The sequence below is a fragment of the Delphinapterus leucas genome, chromosome 10 (genome assembly GCF_059928025.1).
Source record: "Delphinapterus leucas isolate spDelLeu-1000000601 "Yukka" chromosome 10, BTC_Dleu_Yukka2, whole genome shotgun sequence".
NCBI lineage: Eukaryota > Metazoa > Chordata > Mammalia > Artiodactyla > Monodontidae > Delphinapterus > Delphinapterus leucas.
Window position 1 is genome coordinate 67,587,173 of NC_143138.1, and position 20,486 is coordinate 67,607,658.

General features: G+C 36.6%; 1 protein-coding gene across 1 annotated transcript in view; it reads left to right on the forward strand.

Moving 5' to 3' along the window:
* Positions 1 to 20,486, forward strand: part of DOCK3 (dedicator of cytokinesis 3) — a 416,069-nt gene that overhangs the window by 129,017 nt on the left and 266,566 nt on the right. Inside the window, exon 5 of the mRNA XM_089919399.1 lies at positions 2,103 to 2,199. Coding sequence (XP_089775525.1) covers positions 2,103 to 2,199 — 97 coding nt within the window. The remainder of the gene's footprint in view (positions 1 to 2,102; positions 2,200 to 20,486) is intronic.

Genomic DNA, 20,486 nt, shown 5'->3' on the forward strand with positions numbered 1-20,486 from the left:
TCCTCCCGTTGCCGGACCCCCAGGTTGGGAAGCCTGACGTGGGGCTCAGAACCTTCACTCCAGTGGGTGGACTTCTGTGGTATAAGTGTTCTCCAGTCTGTGAGTCACCCACCCAGCAGTTATGGGATTTGATTTTGCTGTGATTGCGCTCCTCCTACCATCTCACTGTGTCTTCTCCTTTGTCTTTGGATGTGGGGTATCTTTTTTGTTGAGTTCCAGTGTCTTCCTGTTGATGATTGTCCAGCAGCTAATTGTGATTCTGGTGTTCTCACAAGAGGGAATGAGAGCACGTCCTTCTACTCCGCCATCTTGGTTCAGGCCTCTAACAAACTCTTTACTCTGCATGAATCCAGAATTTCTTTGGAAATTTGCTTATTAATTCACTTTATTTGGTTATTTTTCTTAGTGTTCTGACTACATTCTACTTGGTCTGTGGAACAGTGTATTTATAAATAACACTGTATCTGAAGTTTAAGAATTTTCAGGATACTGATTATATATTATAGACTAAGAAAAATACGTCAGTATTAGTATATACTTGGGTTAGTATAAATTGAGGTAAGTCCAAAGTTTTAGAACTTTAAAATAGGAACAATGTAATTTTCCCATAGATCTCAGTGATTAAAGTAGCTGGAGACCCAGTAGGTGAAACTTTCAAGAAATTTTATTCCAGTTTATCCTATACAGCATTTCTGCTTTAATGTTACTAAAACACAACACTCTTACAGCATCTCCCATGTCTCTCTATTTCCATAGTGTCAAGTTTAAATCTCAGCCTTGCACTGAAAATTCACCTTATAAATTTGATGAATATGGATAGTGCTCTGGCATCATTCCAAGATGATTTTTTTTTATCTGCTGGAATAAATCACAGAAAATAAAAAAGAAAATCATATAGCATAATCAAGTAACATATATTCATTGATGCTCCATATTAATACACTGTCACCTTTGAACACAATGGTGGTTTGTCAGCTGTGTAGAGAAACGATACTTAATGCTAATTTGTGAAATGAATTTTCCTTTGTTGCTTGCAAGTGGATGATGTTCTCTTTGGCTAACAAATTGGAGTATAGGTTCCATCCACCTCAGCATATCAGTATATAAAACCTTTGGTCCCAGAAAATATTTCATTAACTCTCAGAAGTGGCATAGACATTATAAAAATATTATCAAGTCATGCCCTTACTTTGAACAACCTTTCAGTATCATCTCATTCATTCTCAATGCCCTGTGGTGACCTAAATGGGAAGGAAACCCAAAAAAGAGGGGATATATGTATATGTATAGGTGATTCACTTTGCTGTACAGTGGAAACTAACACGACTTTGTAAAGCAACTATGCTCCAATAAAAATTAATTAAAAAAAAGGTCTGGTATCTTTAGTATCATTTGGAAAGGCCCTGTGAGAGCTGGCCTCAGTCATACCAGTCTTCTTTAAGTTCTTAGATATGTGAAATTCTTTACCATCTCAGTGACTTCTTGTATATTGTTTCCTCTGCAGGTGACACCACACCTCTCCCTCCCAACAAACTTTTCTGTTATGACCTTTTTGCATCTTTTGGGCATTGCCATTTCTTCAGAGAAGACTTCACTGATCTTCTCTTCTTTAGTCGTGTCCCCCAGCTAAAATCTCTGATAGTACAATTTGGTTTCTTTCTTAGATTCATTGCTATCCATATCTGTTGTGATTATTTGTCTAATTCCCTATCCACAATAAGAGCTCTATGAAGATAGGGACCCTGTCCATTTTTGTTCAGTGATAAATCCTTGGCGATTAGCACAGGGACTGGCACCATAATGGATGTTGCTTACAAGGTAGTTGGAGAGAAACCTAGTACCTTTCTGTTTCCAGGATCACAGTTCCTCTACCAGACCCAGAACTCCTCAATGGACAAGTTGAGGAAACTTGTTTACATTAATTCAGTTCACTTATATTATTGCAGTATATTACTGCTAAACAATATGTATTCAATTAGATATACCTCCCTTTATATTTGCATGAATTTAAATTTGATTTATATATGTTGAAAAGGTCAGTAGACAGTATTCTGGTATTTTATCAAAGATAATGGGACTGTTTGTTGTGGCTCTGGTTCTAGGCAGTATGAAACTGTGGTTCCACTTGAAGATTCTATTGTGACTGAAGTTACAGCAACTCTGCAAGAATGGGCCAGTCTGTGGAAACAACTCTATGTGGTAAGTAGTTTATAACTAGTTTACTAGATCATTAAAGTTAATTGTACCAAGTGAAAAAATTATTGTACTTGTGCCAGTTGCAAATTTATAGATTTCTGAATATCGAGTTTTTCAAATGTATGTTCCTAATATTAACTGAAACATAGTAGACTTGAGTTTTGTCCAGCCTGAAGAGAACACATTACTCATACACCTGTAGTTCTCTCCATCCTGTTCCAGCCAATAGAATGTAAGTTCCATAACACCAAGGATTTTAGCTGTCTTACTCATTGCTGTATCCCCAGAAGCTTTCACAAAACAGGTCTTTATTAAATGAATGAACAAACTTCAGAGTTACATTGTGAACCTAATGGTGGGTAAAGGCCAAGAAGCTGTATCAACACTTTCTTACAGCTAATAAGCTTAAAGGATATGTCATATATGATACTTTTTGCCAAGCCAACAATTACTAGGTTAATAAAACCTCAGTTCATATCCTCTGGAAACTTAGAGAGTAGAGGGTGATAGGACACAAAAAATATAGACTGAAAATAAGTGGCAGGGTTTGGGTTCTTAACAAGATGGAGTAAACACATTCTGTTTTTCTCCTACTAATCACAAAAATCCTGGACAAAACTCATGAAATACCCTACCAGAAAACTCTGAAAGTTAGGGAAAAGAAGGTGGACTATCTAAGGACCTTGAGACTCAAGGATTGAGTGAGTTCCCTGATTGTCTATTTTTCTTGCCTGCCATATATCTTGGCCTGGGTTGTAGAGAAGACTAAACCTGGAAGTGCTAATGAGTGCAGACAAAAAAATAGTGCCAAGGAAAGCCTGTTCTCTCTAGCCAAAGGATGGCCCAGCAAGATAGAAACATCCTAACCTATCCCATCCGTTCTGTAGGAGAACATCACAATAAAATCTATACCCCCTCACACTCAAACAGGCATTACAGCAGCAGTATCCATGACCAGAGCTTTGTCTCACACACACCCTTCCCCCACCTGCAGTAACAAGGAGATGTCCCCCTCCAGTGGAGCCTGTGGGTCAAACTCTGACTTCTTCTCTTCCCTGCTAAGTAATGAGCCAGTCCCCTTCCTCAGCAGAGCCTGTAGGGAGGACTGTCTTCTACCCCACCAGAATTTACAAGGTGGCAACTCTCTTCAGCAGAGCCTGTGGGTGAGACCCTGGCTTTCACAACTACACAGCATTAACAAGATGGTGACCTTACCCTGCAGAGTTTTGAGGCAGAACTCGACTTTCTTCCATGCTCTGAAGTAAGGAAGAAGCATTTCTCCACAGAGGAGCCTGTGGTTGGAGCTTTTGATTTCCACTCCCCTTGCAGTAATAAGGTGGTACCCTCCCCAACTGAGCCTGTGGGTAGTACATTGACTTTCACAGCTCCCCACTCCCCTGCATATTACCCTATTTTCTATGCCTGCTCTGCTGAAACGAGGCAGTGCTTCTCCCCACTCAAGCCCATGCTGAGGATAATGGGGAGTGGAGTTCTGTCGTATAGGTAACATGTAAATAGAGAAAACCGAGGAGTACTGGAGAGACTTTATAAACTAAATTGACATTTGAATCACGGTCCACAAAAGTGAGCCTGTGATCACATTCAGAATCTAAACAGGTTGACCATTCACTAAAATAAAAGATTTAAGTAGGAATTAGAGTGTGATAGTATAGTACTTAAAATGTCCAGCCTACAACCCCAAATTACTTGTCATATGAAAAAATCAGGAAAAACTCAACTCTAACAAGAAAAGGCAATCAACAGAGGCTAACTTTGAAATGACACAAATGTAGGAATCATCAATAAGGATTTTAAAGCAGCTTTTGTAAAACTGCTCCAGTGAGCAATTATGAATTCTCTTGAAACAAATGAAAACATAAGAAACTGCGGCAAATAAGTAGAAAATATAAAGAATCAAATGAAAACCTCAGAACTAAAAAATACAATAACCAAAATTTAAAAATTACTGGTTAGACTAAATAGCAGAATGGAAAGGACAGAGGAAAGAGTTAGTGAACTTCAAGATGGATCAGTAGAAATTATGTAGTCTGAATAATGGAGAGAAATTGAAAAAGTGAACTTAGACTCAGAGACCTGTGGGACAATAACAAAAGGTATAACATTTGAGGCATCAGAGTACTAGACAGAGAGGACAGGATGTGGAATTTAAAAAATATTTGAAGAAATATTGGCTTAAATCTTACCAAATTTGCAAAAGACATAATTCTACAGATTCAAGAAGCTGAGTGAACTCCCCCAACACAATAAACCTAAAGATATCCATACCTGGACCCATTATAGTTAAACTTTTGAAAATTAAAGCCAAAGAAAAAATCTTGAAACCAAACATTGCTATTAGGGAAAGGGCAATTTGAAACGACAACAGATTTCCTATCAGAAATTGTGGAAAACAGAGGAAGTGCTAAAAAAAAAAACAACAACCTGATGTCACCCCAGAATTGTGTATCCAGGAAAAATATACTTAAGGAATGAAAGAGAAATCAACACATTGTCAGATGAAGGAAAGCTAGGAAAATTTGTTGCCAGCAAATTGGTTGTAAAATAATGACTATGAAGGAAGTTCTTCAGACACAAAGGAAGAGATAATGGAAGGACAGTTGGGATATTAGAAATGGAGAAAACAATGGAAGCGATAAATAAATCCTCTTCAGTTTAAAAAATTGTCTGATGATACAAAGCAAAAATTACTACATTTACATGGTTCTCAATGTATATAGAGGTTATATTTAAGAAAACTGTATCGAAAGTGGGAAAGGAAAGGGACATAAAGTGTGGCAAGGTATTTGTGTTCCACTCAGGGTAGTAAAATGTTGATACTAGCAGGCTATAGTAAGTTACATACACACACACACACACACACACACACACACACATACACACTGTAATCTCTAGAGCAGTCATTAAAAATATTATATGGTAATTCAAAAAGAGTCATGTACCACAGTGTTCATTGCAGCACTATTTATAATAGCCAGGACATGGAAGCAACCTATGTGTCCATCGACAGATGAATGGATAAAGAAGTTGTGGCACATATATACAGTGGAATATTACTCAGCCATAAAAAGAAATGAAATTGAGTTATTTGTAGTGAGGTAGATGGACCTAGAGTCTGTCATACAGAGTGAAGTAAGTCAGAAAGAGAAGAACAAATATCGTATGCTAGCACATATATATGGAATCAAAAAAAAATGGTTCTGAAGAGCCTAGGGGCAGGACAGGAATAAGGACACAGACATAGAGAATGGACTGGAGGACACGGGGAGAGGGAAGGGTAAGCTGGGACGAAGTGAGAGAGTGACATGGACATATATACACTACCAAATGTAAAATAGATAGCTAGTGGGAAGCAGCCGCATAACACAGGGAGATCAGCTCGGTGCTTTGCAACCACATAGAGGGGTGGGATAAGGAGGGTGGGAGGGAGATGCAAGAGGGAGGGGATATGGGGATATATGTATACATATAGCTGATTCACTTTGTTATACAGCAGAAAATAACACAACATTTTAAAGCAATTATACTCCAATAAAGATGTTAAAGAAAGTATTATATGGGGATATAATAAAACTATTGTAAATAAATCAAAATGGAGTACTAAAAATGTTCAAGTAACCTATAGGAACATAAGAAAGGGGAAACAGAGGAAGGTAAAATGGAGGGAACAAACAGAAGTACTAAAATGGCAGACTTAAGACCTAACATATGAATAATTAAGAGGTAGGAAATGGTAGAATTGATCAAAAAAGACTGAACTGTGTTTTGTCTATAAGAAATTCACTTCATATGCAATGACACAGGGAGGTTAGGAGACAGAAAAATACATACCGTGCAAACACTAATCAGAAGAAAATTGGAATGGCTGTATTGAAAAGAGATAGTAATATTAAGTATGAATTATCTCTTCCTTAAATAAATGTAAATAAAAATAAATAAACTTACTTTAGTAGAAAAAATTGATGTCAGAATAAAGAAAACTACTAGGAAGAAAGGGACATTTCAAAATGATAAAAAGATCAATTTACCAAGAAGACATAGCAGTCTTAAGTATGCATGCACCAAAAAACAGAGCTGGGAAATAAATGAAGTAAAACCTTAAAGGACTGAGTGGAGAAAATAGTTGAAGGTAGAGAAATCAGATATTATACTTGGGGATTTATAACCCCTTCGCTTACTAAAGGATATAACGACTAAAAATTATCAAGGATAGGGAAGAACTGAACAGTGCCGTCAACCATCAGGATCGAATGGAAATTTTTAGAACATTCCACCCAGTGAAATCAGAATAAAGATTGTTTTCAAGCATACATGGGACATTCACCAAGAGTGACAATATCTTAGGTCATAGAACAGCTGTTAACAAATTTGTAATAACTCATGTCATACAAAGGGTTTTCTGACCATAATGGAGACAGCCTAGAAATTGATAACAGAAAGATTACAGAAAAATATCGAAGCACTTAGAAATTAAAGAAGCCACTCCTAAATAATCCATGTATCAGAGAGAAAGTCTCAAGAGAAATAAAAAAGTATATTAAAACTGAATGTAAATGAAAATATAACGTATTAAAACCTGTGGGATGCAGCTAAAGCAGTGCCGAGAGAGACATTTATGGCATTAAGTGCATATAACAGAAAAACGTGTCAAATGCAGCTCCTACTTCACGAATTTAAGTTAGGCAGAGAAAGTTAAAGATAAATATCATATGAATATGATCTCTCTTATATGTGAAACCTTAAAAAAAAAAAGGAAGCGCATAGGTATAGATAACAGAGACATGTTGGTGGTTGCCAGAAGTGGGGAGTCCGAGAAATGGATGAAGGGGGTCAAAAGGTAACAACATAAAAAGAATCTAAATTTAAGCAAGCAGAATGAAGGAAAAAAAAATAGAAGAAATTAATGAAATTAAAAATAGAAAAACAGTAGAGGAAAAACCAATCACACCAAAAGCCAGTTTTTGAAAATATCAATAAAATTGATAAACATTTAGCAAAATGAGAGAAAATAGTAATTATCAATATATTAGGAGTAAAGAAAAAGATATCACTGTAGATACCACAGATATTAAATGGGTAATAAGAGAATACTATAAACAACTTTGTACACATAAATGACAGTTTAGAGGAATAGAACAAATCCTTGAAAACCACATATTACCAAAACTCACCCAAGACAAAATAGATAATCTGAATATCTGACAGCTATTAAAGTAATTGAATTTATAATGAAAATCCTTCTAAAAAAAGAAATGTCCAGGCACAGATGGTTCTAGTGGTGAATTCTACCAAGGATCTAAAGAAGAAAAACCACCCTATCGTATCAATTGATTCAGAAAAAGCATTTGAGAAAATTCAACTTTCATGATAAAAACTCTTAGCAAACTAGGAATATAAGGGGACTTTCTCACCCTGATAAAGGGCATTTATTAAAATGTACAGCAAACATCATACTTAATGATAAAAGTCTTCTTTGGGGAATAAGGCAAGGATGTCTGCTTTCAACAAGCCAATTCAACTTAGTAGTAGAATACTTAACCAATGCAGTAAGGCAAGTAAAGGAAGGAAGACACATGCAGATTAGAATGAAAACATAAAGCTGTTCGTATTCGCAGACGATATGATTGGCTACCTAGCAAATCCCAAGGAATCCACAAACACTAGAGTTTACAGAAGATAGTTCTGAAAATAAGCACGTTTTCAGTTGCAGGATATCAGGTCAAAATACACGCACAAACTCTCTCTCTCTCCCTCTCTCAATCATATTGCCACATATTGGCAGTGAACAATTGGAAACCAAATTTTAAAACATACACCGTTTACAATTGCTCAAAAATGAAACATTTAGGTATAAATCCAACAAAACATACAATTTCTATATGCTGAAAACCACAAAAATGCTAATGAATAAAAGCAAAGAAGACAGTAAATAAAGGGACAGACATGACATGTTCATGGGTTGGAAGACTCAGATATTAAAAATGTCTGTTCTACCCAGATTGATCTGTATATTTAATTCTTGAAACAGTCCTAGCAGGATATTTCGTAAATATAAAGGTGATTCTAAAATTTATAAGGGAATACAAAAGAAGAATAAAGTTAGAGGAATCATGTTACCTAATTTTAAAGCTTACTGTAGCTACAGTAATCAAGATGGAGTGGTATTGGCAGAGGGATAGACACAGATTATAGATTAAGGGAACAGGATAGAGAGTTCAGACGTAGATTCAGTCAAGCAAGGGCAACTGATTTGTGGCAAAGGTGCAAAAGGAATTAAACAGAGGAAAGATGCTCCTGTCAACAAATGGTTAAGTGGAGTAGTTGGACATTCAGAGGCAAAAACAAAAAACTTGACCTAAACCTCATCTGTTATACATCATAGACCTAAATGTTAAACATAAAACTATAAAAATTTTAGGAGAACATATAGGAGAAAATCTTCATGACCTGCAATTAGGTGAAGAGTTCTTAAGCATGACACTAAAGGAACAGTCCATAAAAGTAAAGGTTGATAAATTTGACTTCGTCAAAATGAAAAATTTTGCTCTTGAATGACCCTGTTAAAGGATGAAAAGATAAGTCATAGACTGGAAGAAAATATTTTCAAATCACATATCTGTCAAAAAACTTGTATGTAGAATATATAAAGAACTTTCTAAACTGAACAGTAATTCTAGCAGTAATTTCTAACCAGTTAGAAAATGGGCAGATGACTTGAATAGACACTTCATCAAGGAGGATATATGGAGAGTCAATAAGAACATGAAAAGATTTTCCATATAATTAGCCATTAGGGTAATTGAAATTAATGCATCTTTTCTCCTATTCTGAGGGCTGTCTTTTTGTTTTGTTCATGGTTTCCCTTGCTGTGTAAAAACTTTTAAGTTTAATTAGATTCCATTTGTTTATTTTTGTTTTTATTTTCATTACTGTAGGAGGTGGATCAAAAATGATCTTACTGTGGGTTATGTCCAAGAGTGTTCTGCCTATATTTTCCTCTAAGAGTTTTATAGTGTCCAGCCTTACATTTAGGTCTTTAATCCATTTTGAGTTTATTTTTGTGTACAATGTTAGGGAGTGTTCTAGTTTCATTCTTTCACATATAGCTGTCCAGTTTTCCCAGCACCACTTATTTTGAGTGCTTACCTTGTGCCTGTGCTTCACTTTTTACATACATTACCTCATTTTAATTATCACTACAATTACTATTATTCTCATCATATTACTGATTAGAAGCTAATCCTTAGAGAGGATAAGGAATGTGCCCAAAGTCATATAAATAGTAAATGTTCAGCCAGACCCCAAATCTAAGTTCATTAGACTCCAGGGCTCTTAATAACTCATTATTTATCTTCTGAATTAAATTCTTTTAATATTGATATATCTCGCATACAATTTATGGTGATTTTAGTAGTTACTTATTATCATCTTCTGAAATGGTGGTTTCATTTATTAGAATGAAGATTATGTGGCAACAGCACCCCCTCCAAAATTGTAAAATAATCGTCCCTTAAACAAAATAGACCTTTATTTCTTTTTCAAGTAGGCACAGGCAGTCTGGATTTGGTATGGCAGCTCTACCATCATAAAGGACTCAGGCTCATTCTGTTCTCCTGCTCTATCTTTCTCATTATAGTGCTTCAGCTTTGTAGCCCCAAATGCCTAGCTCTAGTAGCACATCTGCACGCCAGCTGTAGGAAGGAGGAAGAGAAAGAAAAAAGACATGCTCTTTCCTTTAAAGGATAGTTCTTGGAAGTTGCTCAGAACATTTCTTGCCTACTTCCTGTTGGTCAAAACTCAATCACACGGTAACCCCTAGCTGAAAAAGAGGCTGAGAATTGGTCTTTATTTAAGATGGCCATATACTAGCCCCAAATCAGGCATTCTATGACTGTAGAAAAAGTGGAGAATGAATACTGAGGGACCACTAGCAATCTTTGCCACAGCAACTGTGAAAATTCTTTTCCTGTAAAGTTCTGTTGTGTTTTTCTTTTCTGCCAAATTTATTTGTGAAATAGTGGAATAATGCCTTCACCAACACTTTAATATATGTGGAGAAGTGAATTTTAGGTAAAACATGAAAAAGTAATGAAGTTGTTGGTAAGAATCATTAGAATCACCCAAGCTTGCCTTTGATATGTTTTGGTAACTTGACATGCATTTGTGAGGGTAAATATATTGTACCTAAAAGTTAAAATCATACAGATACGATGTCTTCTTTTACAACAGCTCATCTTATTTAGAAATGTTCTGGATAAATTAGAGCTGCTATTTGATGCAGTAGCTTAGAACACTTAACATTTGAAAAATCTTTTAGGTGTGCTTTAAGGCTTATATATTTGCTTACCAATTTTCCAGAGATATGGAAAAACTTGAAAGTGAGAGGCTGTAGTGGAAAGAGGACTACTGCAAATCATGATTTTTATACTTTATACCCCAAATTTGAAATTTCCATTACAGTTTTTAAATTCACTTTTTGATGAATGGAATGTTGCCTTTCTTTGCCATTTTAACAAACTGCAGTGTTTCTGGTTAATTCTTTTTAATCTGTTGTTAATATCACAAGTGTCAAATGATTGTTCTTATTCTTTTATACAGATAGGAGGTCAGACATGTAGCCAGTTGAATTCAAAACAAATGAACACAAGTCTTTTCCAAATGACTTTCGACAAGAAGAGAATAAAAATCTGTAATGTTACTAAAATCAGAAAGCCAAACATTCTCCCTTTGTTTTCCCTACTTAATTTCAAACCTTATAGTTCTTTTCTTGATCTAACTTTACTAAGAGGCAGTTAATTACCTGGCTGTCCTCTGAGAAGTATACTTAAGAGCCTGAATGAATCTAGGTTAACAATGTCTAAAGTCTAATTTATCTGATTTTGAAAACAAAAGGAAAATAATTTAAATAAAAGACAGTAAACTATGAGAAACAAGTCTCAACATATGTGACTATAAAGATTAATATCTTTCTGTAAATAGAGTGTGTACAAGTCAATAAGAAAACCAGTAAAAACACTGCAGGTATTCAGCAAAGGATAAAACAGGCCATTCATAAAGCATTACATTAGGGAGATATTCAGTCTTACAAACAATCAAGGACATGGAAAGTAAATCAATGAAGTAATAAATTCTCCTTCAAATTAACAAGTAAGAAAGTGGAAATTATCCTCTGCCATTGAATTTTTGCTGAAATGAATACCTCCATATCCACTTTGCTGGTTGATACCAAGTTTTTGTTGACACATTTGAAAAATAGTTTGGGAAAAGCCTTCAGATTCTTCAGACCCTAGTAATTCTAATTCTGGGAATTTGTTTTAAGATAAAGTTAAATATGGGAGTGGGTTGAATTGCAGTCTCATAAATATTTCCATTAAAGCATTATTTGCAATAGCAAACATAAGTTTACTTTCCTGAATGTGCCAACTGTAGTCCACGTAAGACACAGATAAGCTGGTGTTTACATCTAAAGAGCTGTTAGAAAATTTTAAATAGTATGTTACATACTAAAGTGAATTTATGCAAAATTATAAAGTATAACTTCATCTATATTCTGAAAACATATTTGGGGAAAAATGAAAAATATTCACCAGTATATTAAATGGAGATTAATTGAGGGGTTAAGATGTTAGATGTCTTCTTTTTCTAATCTTTGTTTTCAACATCTTGAATTGTGAATATATATTATTTTGATTGTTAGGAAAAAATAACCTAAAGCTTTCATCAAAACAATAATGATATTGTGAAATAATACTACCAATGTTAAGTGAATAATATGTGTATACAAGAGCTTAAGGTAAGAGATGACACTACCTAATTTTCTATGTTTAACTTTTATCATAGCATCAGCAAGTGTATGTTAAATTCTAGGGAAGGGGCTTTGGACCTAGGCTCAGATCTTGGCTTTTCACCTTCTATGTTAGTCTTCTTGTTAGGTCTTAGCTTTATAGTACCCATTTATAGCACAGAGAATTATTTCAAAGGGTTGTAAGAGATTAAATAAAATTGCATATAAAGCTTCAAGCACTCAATCAGTGTTAATTGCATTATTCAGTTTTCGATATGAACTATATATCTCTCCAGATATGCATAACTGATGTCACAATTTGTCACTTAAGAACTATCTATACATAGAGAAATAAATAGACTCAATGAAATGGACTTCATTTGCATAATGGGGTATTTGGATAAGAGTATATGTATACTTGAGCCAGGGTAGAAAAATCTTCATCTCTCTGAGGCAGTTAAAACCATAATCTCCTCATCCAGTAATCTTATTTTGATGTGAAAAAGATTATCTGAGAACCGTCATTTGTGGAAAACAATGACATCATTACTCATTCCTGTCAAAAGCAAGACTGCCAAATTTTAAATAGATATTTATGCTACAGTACTTTTTTTTTTAAAACCAAAAGCACATTAGAAGTCATATACAGAAGATACCTTTCTCCTTTTGCCAAGATAACAATTGAGGCCAGTAAAGCTAGAAAAGAAACTTACTACCCAGAATTATCCTTATTCTTCATCTCTAGAGTTACTACAGAAATGAGAAAAAGCGAAGTTTCCAACAACTAAGAAATCTTTATCAAAAAACTGTGTAGTTGTTTCTATTTTCCATGATAGGGTTTAACATCCAATTATAGTGTCTATTAAGATGACAGTAAAAACTAAATAGAACAGGCATGTGTACTTGCATTAATCTTGGACTATGAATTTTCCTTCATGTGTGTAACTGAAGGATTTTATAATTGTAGCTAAGTAGGTTTAATCATTTGTTTGTACTATTTTAGGGTAACATTAGAAATTTTGCTTTTTTATTAAAAACTCACCTTTATTTAATTGGATATCTATGATGAAGCTTACCCTGTAGTTTACTTTTTCCTTTGTGATAGAATATAACTTAGTACAGCAATATTTTCATGTTATAGAAAGCTATTAAACATATTTCGACTAGAACGTAGTTACTGAAGATGATATGCTTTATAACAGTTCTACTTTGTATTGCTTTAAGAGTTTAAAAAATTTTTTTCAGGAATCCTAAAAATGAATAATTTCTAGATTTTATTAGAAATAAGGCACAGTTCTCGAAATTCTGCTGAATAGTGTCTTTCTAATCTTTGGAAGATTAAGTCTGTAAATGGAAGGCAACATTTCATATTGAGGCCCCACCTAAAGAACAGAAGATATAAAATTCTTTTTTATGTTTGTCTCAAGAATAGTGATTTGACAAACATTAAGAACATATGTGTTTACGTCATCATATGTTTAGGGTGCGTATAAGAGGAATTCAGCAGAGAGACTGAATGCATAGGCTCTGGAGAGAGACTTCCTGAGTTCAAATTCAGATTCCACAACTCGGTAGCTGCGTGATTTTGTGCCTGTTAGCTTCCTCCTAGGAGATGATAATGGTATCTGTTTCCTAGGGTTACCATGTTGTTTAAATGAAATAAAAAACTCAGAACACCTTTTAAGTGCTTGAACGCTTACTTGTTATTTCATTTTTGTTGTTAGTAAGAATGATACTTGCTATTGTAAGCGTCTAGTCCTTAACCAAGTTTTCCACTTGCTTTAGTCCTACATTTTTTCAAATATATCCTAGCCCCCATCCCATCTTACTCTTAAAATTTCAGTCTTTAAAACTGCCAAGCTCTTTTTCTTGCTGCATTTAAAAATAATTTTGTATATAACGAAATGATATTTTTAAAGGGTTTTCTCTCAAAATATGTTGTAAATCAGTATTTTAATGACTTAAGGCTTTTTGTTTTCAACTGAGCATAACTTTTAGTGTATTTTATTTTAGCTAGGTTTAAAATCTCAAAGAATATTTTGGCAGGCACCGTGTGGCTATCCAGTAGCTGGATTCCTTTTCTTCCTTGTTAAAAGAGCCAGAACTGTTTAGGTTGGCATTGTGTACAGCTAACGTATCCATCTTTCCAGACTTCCTTGAAGTTAGGGGACGCCATGTGATGCATTTCTGGCCATAAATTATATGCAAAAGTTTCTACAAGGGGTTTCTGGATGAGCCATTGTTTTTCTTGTCATAAGTGACTTCCTGTATTGGCATATGGTAGAGTTGCCATCTTATTACCAAGAGATGACGGTTAGGTTAAAAAGTACCTTCTAAGGATGGCAGAGCACAAAGATGGAAGGTATTTAAGATATTGCTGATATTGTAGGATCACTGTAGAAGCCGTGGACTGTTTACTTTTGAATTTTTTATGTGAAAAAATAATCCTTGTTTTTGTTAACTCCTTTTATTATATGTGTTAAATGCAGCCAAACACAAACCTCATTGACTGATGAGATGTCACTGAAAGAATAGTGAATTTACTAATTAAATGATTGATTAATTTACTGATTTTATTTTTCTGTAAAATGGGGGCTTGCCTTCACTACTGTCTGTATCCATTGAAATGGAAAAATTGATTTTTGAATTGTTTATATAAAAATGCATATTTTAAAATGTACTTTTTCTTTCAAGTTGGAATTTCAGTCATTTGATCATTTTAATCTTAATACGAGACATATTCTATAGTTTGAAATCTTAATAGACTCCATGAAGACATAATAACTGTAGAAAAGATAACCTTAAGTAGTTGATATCATTTCATTTTATTTTACTGCCTTTTCCAGTCAGCTCAGTTTTCTTTGTGAAGTAAACTTTCATTTCAGTGTGCTTGAAAGTATTTGTTTGCAGGAGAAATGATTTATCACGGTTCTTAGATTACTTTTGTATCATTGTAGGGGAATTGTGTTAATAGAATAAGAATATTGGGATACTAGTATGGGAACAGAATGTTAAAACTGCACTGTTTCTGTCTTACATACACTCACATCCTATTATGAACAGAACTACCCTCCTGCCACCCACATGCAAGATATGCTTAGAAACTGTGACGCATGTTTGGCTAGCATTAGGCCAATTTAATGAAATATGTATAACACCTGTCCACTAAAACTACAAACCATTGTTGAAAGAAATTAAAGAAGACCTAAATAAATGGAGAGATAATCAGTGTATAGTGATCAAGATAGTGTGGTATTGGGGGTGGCGCAGTGGTTGAGAGTCCGCCTGCCGATGCAGGGGACACGGGTTCGTGCCCCGGTCCGGGAAGATCCCACATGCCGCAGAGCGGATGGGCCCATGAGCCATGGCCAAAAAAAAAAAAAAGATAGTGTGGTATTGATGAAAGAAAAGACATGTACATCACTGGAACTGAACAAAGACAACAATTGACCACACAGATATGGTCAGTTTTTTCCATTTATTTATATATTTTAAATAAAGATTATATATAATTTAAGGTGTACAACATGATGATTTGATACACAATATGTATAGTGAAATGAATACTAGAGTCAAGCTAATTAACATGTCACCTTCTCCTCACATAGTTACCATTTTTGTTTGTGTGATGAGTGCCCCCAAATTCTACTCTCTTAAGCATATTTCCAGTAATCAATGTAGTAGTATTAAGTATAGTCATCATGCCTGTGTATTAGTTCTCTAGGCTTATTCATCCTAGATAACTGCAACTTTGTACCTTTTGACCAACATCTCCCCATTTCCCCAGCCCCTGATAACTGTTGTTCTACTCTCTGCTTCTGTAAGTTCTACTTTCTTTTTCTTTTTCTTTTTTTTTTTAAGATTCCACATATAAATGAGGTCATACAGTATTTGTCTTTCTCTGTCTGGGGCTTATTTCATTTAGCATAATGCCCTCCGCCTTTATCCACGTTGTTGCAAATGGCAGTATTTCCTTCTTTCTCATGGCTGAATAATATTCCATTATATATATATATATATATATATATATATATATATATATATTATATAAGCATTAATATATATCCATTATATAATTATATGTATCACATCTTTTTTTATCCATTCATCCATTGGTGGACACTTGGGTGTCACTATTGTGAATAATGCTGCAATGAACAAGGGAGTGCAGCTATCTCTTTAAGGTCCTGATTTCATTTTCTTTGGGTATATACCCATAAGTGGGATTGCTGGATCTTATGGTAGTTCTGTTTTTAGTTTTTTGAGGAATCTGCATGCTGTTTTCCATAATGACTTTACCAATTTGCATTCCCACCAACAGTGTACAAGGGTTCCCTTTTCTCCACATCCTCACCAACATTTGTTATCTTCTGACTTTGATAATAACCATTCTAGTTACATAACATTTGTAAGCCAACAGTTTAGACAACCTAGAAGAAATGGATAAGTTCCTAAAAGCATACACCCTTTCAAGACTGAATCATGAAGAAATAGATCTACAGGGACTTCCTGGTGGCACAGTGGATGAGAATCTGCCTGCCAATGCAGGGGACACAGGTTCGATCCCTGGTCCAGGAAGATTCTCCCTGTCTTGGAGCAACTAAGCCTGTGCTCCACAACTACTGAGCCTACACTCTAGAGCCTGTGAGCCACAACTACTGGGCCCGCATGCCTGGAGCCCATGCTCTGCAACAAGAGAAGCCACCGCAAGAAGCCCGCGCACTGCAACGAAGAGTAGCCCCGTTCTCCACAACTAGAGAAAGCCCACGTGCAGCAACAAAGACCCAACACAGCAAAAAATAAATAAAATTTTTTTTAAAGAAATAGAACTATAGTTCAATGCACTGAATATCAATGAGGTGTTATATCATTGTTTTGACTCGCATTTCCCTGATGATTAGGGATGTTGAGCACCTTTTCATATATCTGTTGGCCATATTTACGTCTAATTTTGAGAAATGTCTATTCAAGTCTTGCCCATTTTAAAATCAGATTATTTCTTTTCTTACTATGAGTTGAGTTCCTTATATATTTTGGATATTAACCTGTTACTAGATGTATGGTTTGCAGATATTTTCTCCCATTGTGTAGATTGCCTCTTCGTTCTGTTGATTGTTTCCTTTGCTGCAGAAGCTTTTTAGTTTTAGTCCCACGTATCTATTTTTGCTTTTGATGTCGTATATAAAAAAAGCATTACCTAGGCCAGTGTCAACAAGCTTTTCCCCCATGTTTTCTTCTAATAGTGTTATGGTTTCAGGTCTTAAATTTAAGTCTTTAATCCATTTTAAGTTTATTTTTGTAGATGGAGTGAGATGAGGGTTCAATTCATTCTTTCTAGGTAGAAAAGCAGTTTTCTCAAATGCCATTTTTTTTAAGAGACTGTATTTTCCCCATTGTGCATTCTTGACACCTTTGTGGAAGACCATAAATCTGTAGACTTATTTCTGGTCATCATAGACACTGGTCTGTATGTCTCTTTTTATGACAGTACCATGCTGTTTTGATTAAGGTTTATAGTATATTTTGAAATCAGATAGTGTGATGCCTACAACTTTGGTGGGGGTTTTTTCCCCCTCTCTCCAGATTGCTCTGACTGTTCACCATCTTTTGTGGTTCCATATGAATTTTAGGATTTTTTTTCTATTTCTGGGAAAAATGAAAAAAGGCCATTAGTATTTTTAAAAAAATAAATTTATTTAGTTTTGGCTGTGTTGGGTCTTCATTGCTGTATGCAGGCTTTCTCTAGTTGCGGCAAGTGGGGGCTACTCTTTAGTTGCGGTGTGCAGGCTTCTGATTGCGGTGGCTTCTCTTGTTGAGGAACACGGGCTCTAGGCACACGGGCTTCAGTAGTTGTGGCACGCGGGCTCAGTAGTTGTGGCTCACGGGCTCTAGAGCGCAGGCTCAGTAGTTGTACATGGGCTTAGTTGCTCCGTGGCAAGTGGGATCTTCCTGGACCAGGGCTTGAACCTGTGTCTCCTGCATTGGCAGGCGGATTCTTAACCACTGTGCCACCAGGGAAGCCCCCCATTAGTATTTTGATAGGAATTGCATTGAATCTGTTGATCTGTTTCTTCATAATTCAGTCTTGGAAGGTTGTATGATTTTAGGAACTTATCCATTTCTTCTAGGTTTTCTAAATTGTTGGCTTACAAATGTTCACTATAGTCTCTTGTGATTCTCTATTTCTTTGGTATCATTTGTAATGTCTCCTCTTTCCTGGATGCATGGGCACTGACCCAAGTGGGCCTTGAGCCTGAGTCTTCCCAGGCCCGTCTGGCACTGGGTTTAGCCCAGTGCCTGATTACACATGAATTGGCTTAATCCTGAGCCTGCAGGGACTAGCCTGGTACTGGGGTCCAGTATGGGCAGGCTGGATACCTGAGACCACAGAGTCATGCTTAGTGTCTGGGACTGTGGTGTTGGTGTGTGAGAGCTAGAGTGCTATTATGATGAGCCTAGGGCCTTAATCAGTGGTGGCAGTCCTGGAGCCTGGGTCCAAGGATACTGGCCCAGTGCTAAGATCTACTGCGGCAGGCCAGGCCTCTGTGCTGGTTTCACTGGACCCTGGGGCCACAGGGTCTGGTCTTTTCTGGTGCTGGAGGGGCCCCCAAGGCTGTAGGGTCTCTTGTGTTGGGGAAGCCCTAGAGCCTTGGCCGTGGGAGCTAGTCTGGAGGCTGGTGCCATGGGGGTTGGCTTGGTGCTACAGCAGACCAGGAGCCTGGGTCTGTGTGTGCTGACTTCGAGGTTGGATCCATGGGGAGGCTGGGACCTGGCTTGGCACAGGGTTGGGCCTGGAATTTAGGTCCGTAGGGGTCAGCTTGGCACAGATTGGGGCCGGAAGCCTGGCTGCATGGGGTAGGCCTAGAGGTCAGGTTGACAGGGGCTGGTGTGGCACAGGGTGGGAACTGGGACCGTGGTCTGTGGTTGCCCACCTGGAGGCTGGATCCATGGAGGCTAGCCTGGCATTTGGTCCATGGGAACTAGCCTGGCACTACAGTGAGCCTGTGGCTGGCGATGGGGCAGGCCAGCATTTGGTTCGATGAGAGCTTGCCTGGGGCTGCAGGGGTTCACTTGGCACTGGCTGGTCTTGTGCTGGTGTCTGCAGTGAAGTAAGGTGCTCACTTCACTCTTCTTTCCCTATGGAGAAAGTGTATCTCTCTGCACTGGGCTGCTGAGGCTTTTAGAAGCAGTGACAGGGGTAACATGAAATTGTCTTTTCTGTTCTCTTCAATGTGTCTTTTCTTATTTCTGTGCTACACCCAGGAATCCTTAGCTCTCCTGAAGGTATTTTCATGCATAGAAAGTTGTTCAGATTGAAATTTCTGTGAGAGGACAAGTGCTGGAAAGTCCTATACCACCATCTTGTTGATGTCACCTGTGGTCAATTAATTTTTGACAAAGATGACAAAGCACCTGAGTGGGGAAAAGGAAAGTCTTTTTAACAAATGAGAACAAATGAGTATCCAACTGCAGGGGAAAATGAACATTGACCCTTACTTCATACCATACTCTACACCCAAATATAAAGCTAAAACTCTAACACTTCACAGTGAAAACACAAGGGAAAATCTTAGCAACCCAGAGATAGTGTAGATTTCATAGGACATTAAAAGCACAAATCATAAAAGAAAAACCTGACAATATCAGACTTCATCAAAATTAAAAACTTCTGTTCCTTGGAATGCACTGTCAAGAAAATGAAAAATAAGCAGACTGGGAGAAAATATTCTGTTACATATATCTGACAAGTGAATCACATGCAGAAAGAAGAACTCTTACAATTAATAAGACAACCCAACAAGAAGAGGCAAAGTATTTGAATAGACAATTTACAGATGAAGAAATATGAATGACCAGTAAACAGTGAAAAGATGCTCAACATCATTAGTTACCAGGGAAATACAAATTAAAACTACAGTGTGATACCACTGTGCATCTATTAGAATGGCTAAAATTAAAAAGACTGACAGTATCAACTGTGGACAAGGAAGCAGAGCAACTGGAACTCTCATACATTGTTGGTGGGAATGTAAAATGGTAGACCCATTTTGGAAAATGGTGTGACAGTTTCTTATGCAGTTAAATATACATCTCCCCGAGATGTTTACATTGACATGGAGATTTGTATACAGATTTTTTTTTGGTGGCTTTATTTGTAACAGCCAATACTGGAAATACCTTAAATATCCATCAGTAGAAGAATAATCAAATTTTTATATGTCCATATAAGTGAATACTAAGCAATAAAAATAAATGAACTCCACTGGTAAATGCATCATTGATGGATCTTAAAAACATGCTGGGGCTTCCCTGGTGGCGCAGTGGTTGAGAGTCTGCCTGCCAATGCAGGGGACACGGGTTCGTGCCCCGGTCCGGGAAGATCCCACATGCCACGGAGCGGCTGGGCCCGTGAGCCATGGCCGCTGACCCTGTGCGTCCGGAGCCTGTGCTCCACAATGGGAGAGGCCACAACAGTGAGAGGCCCACG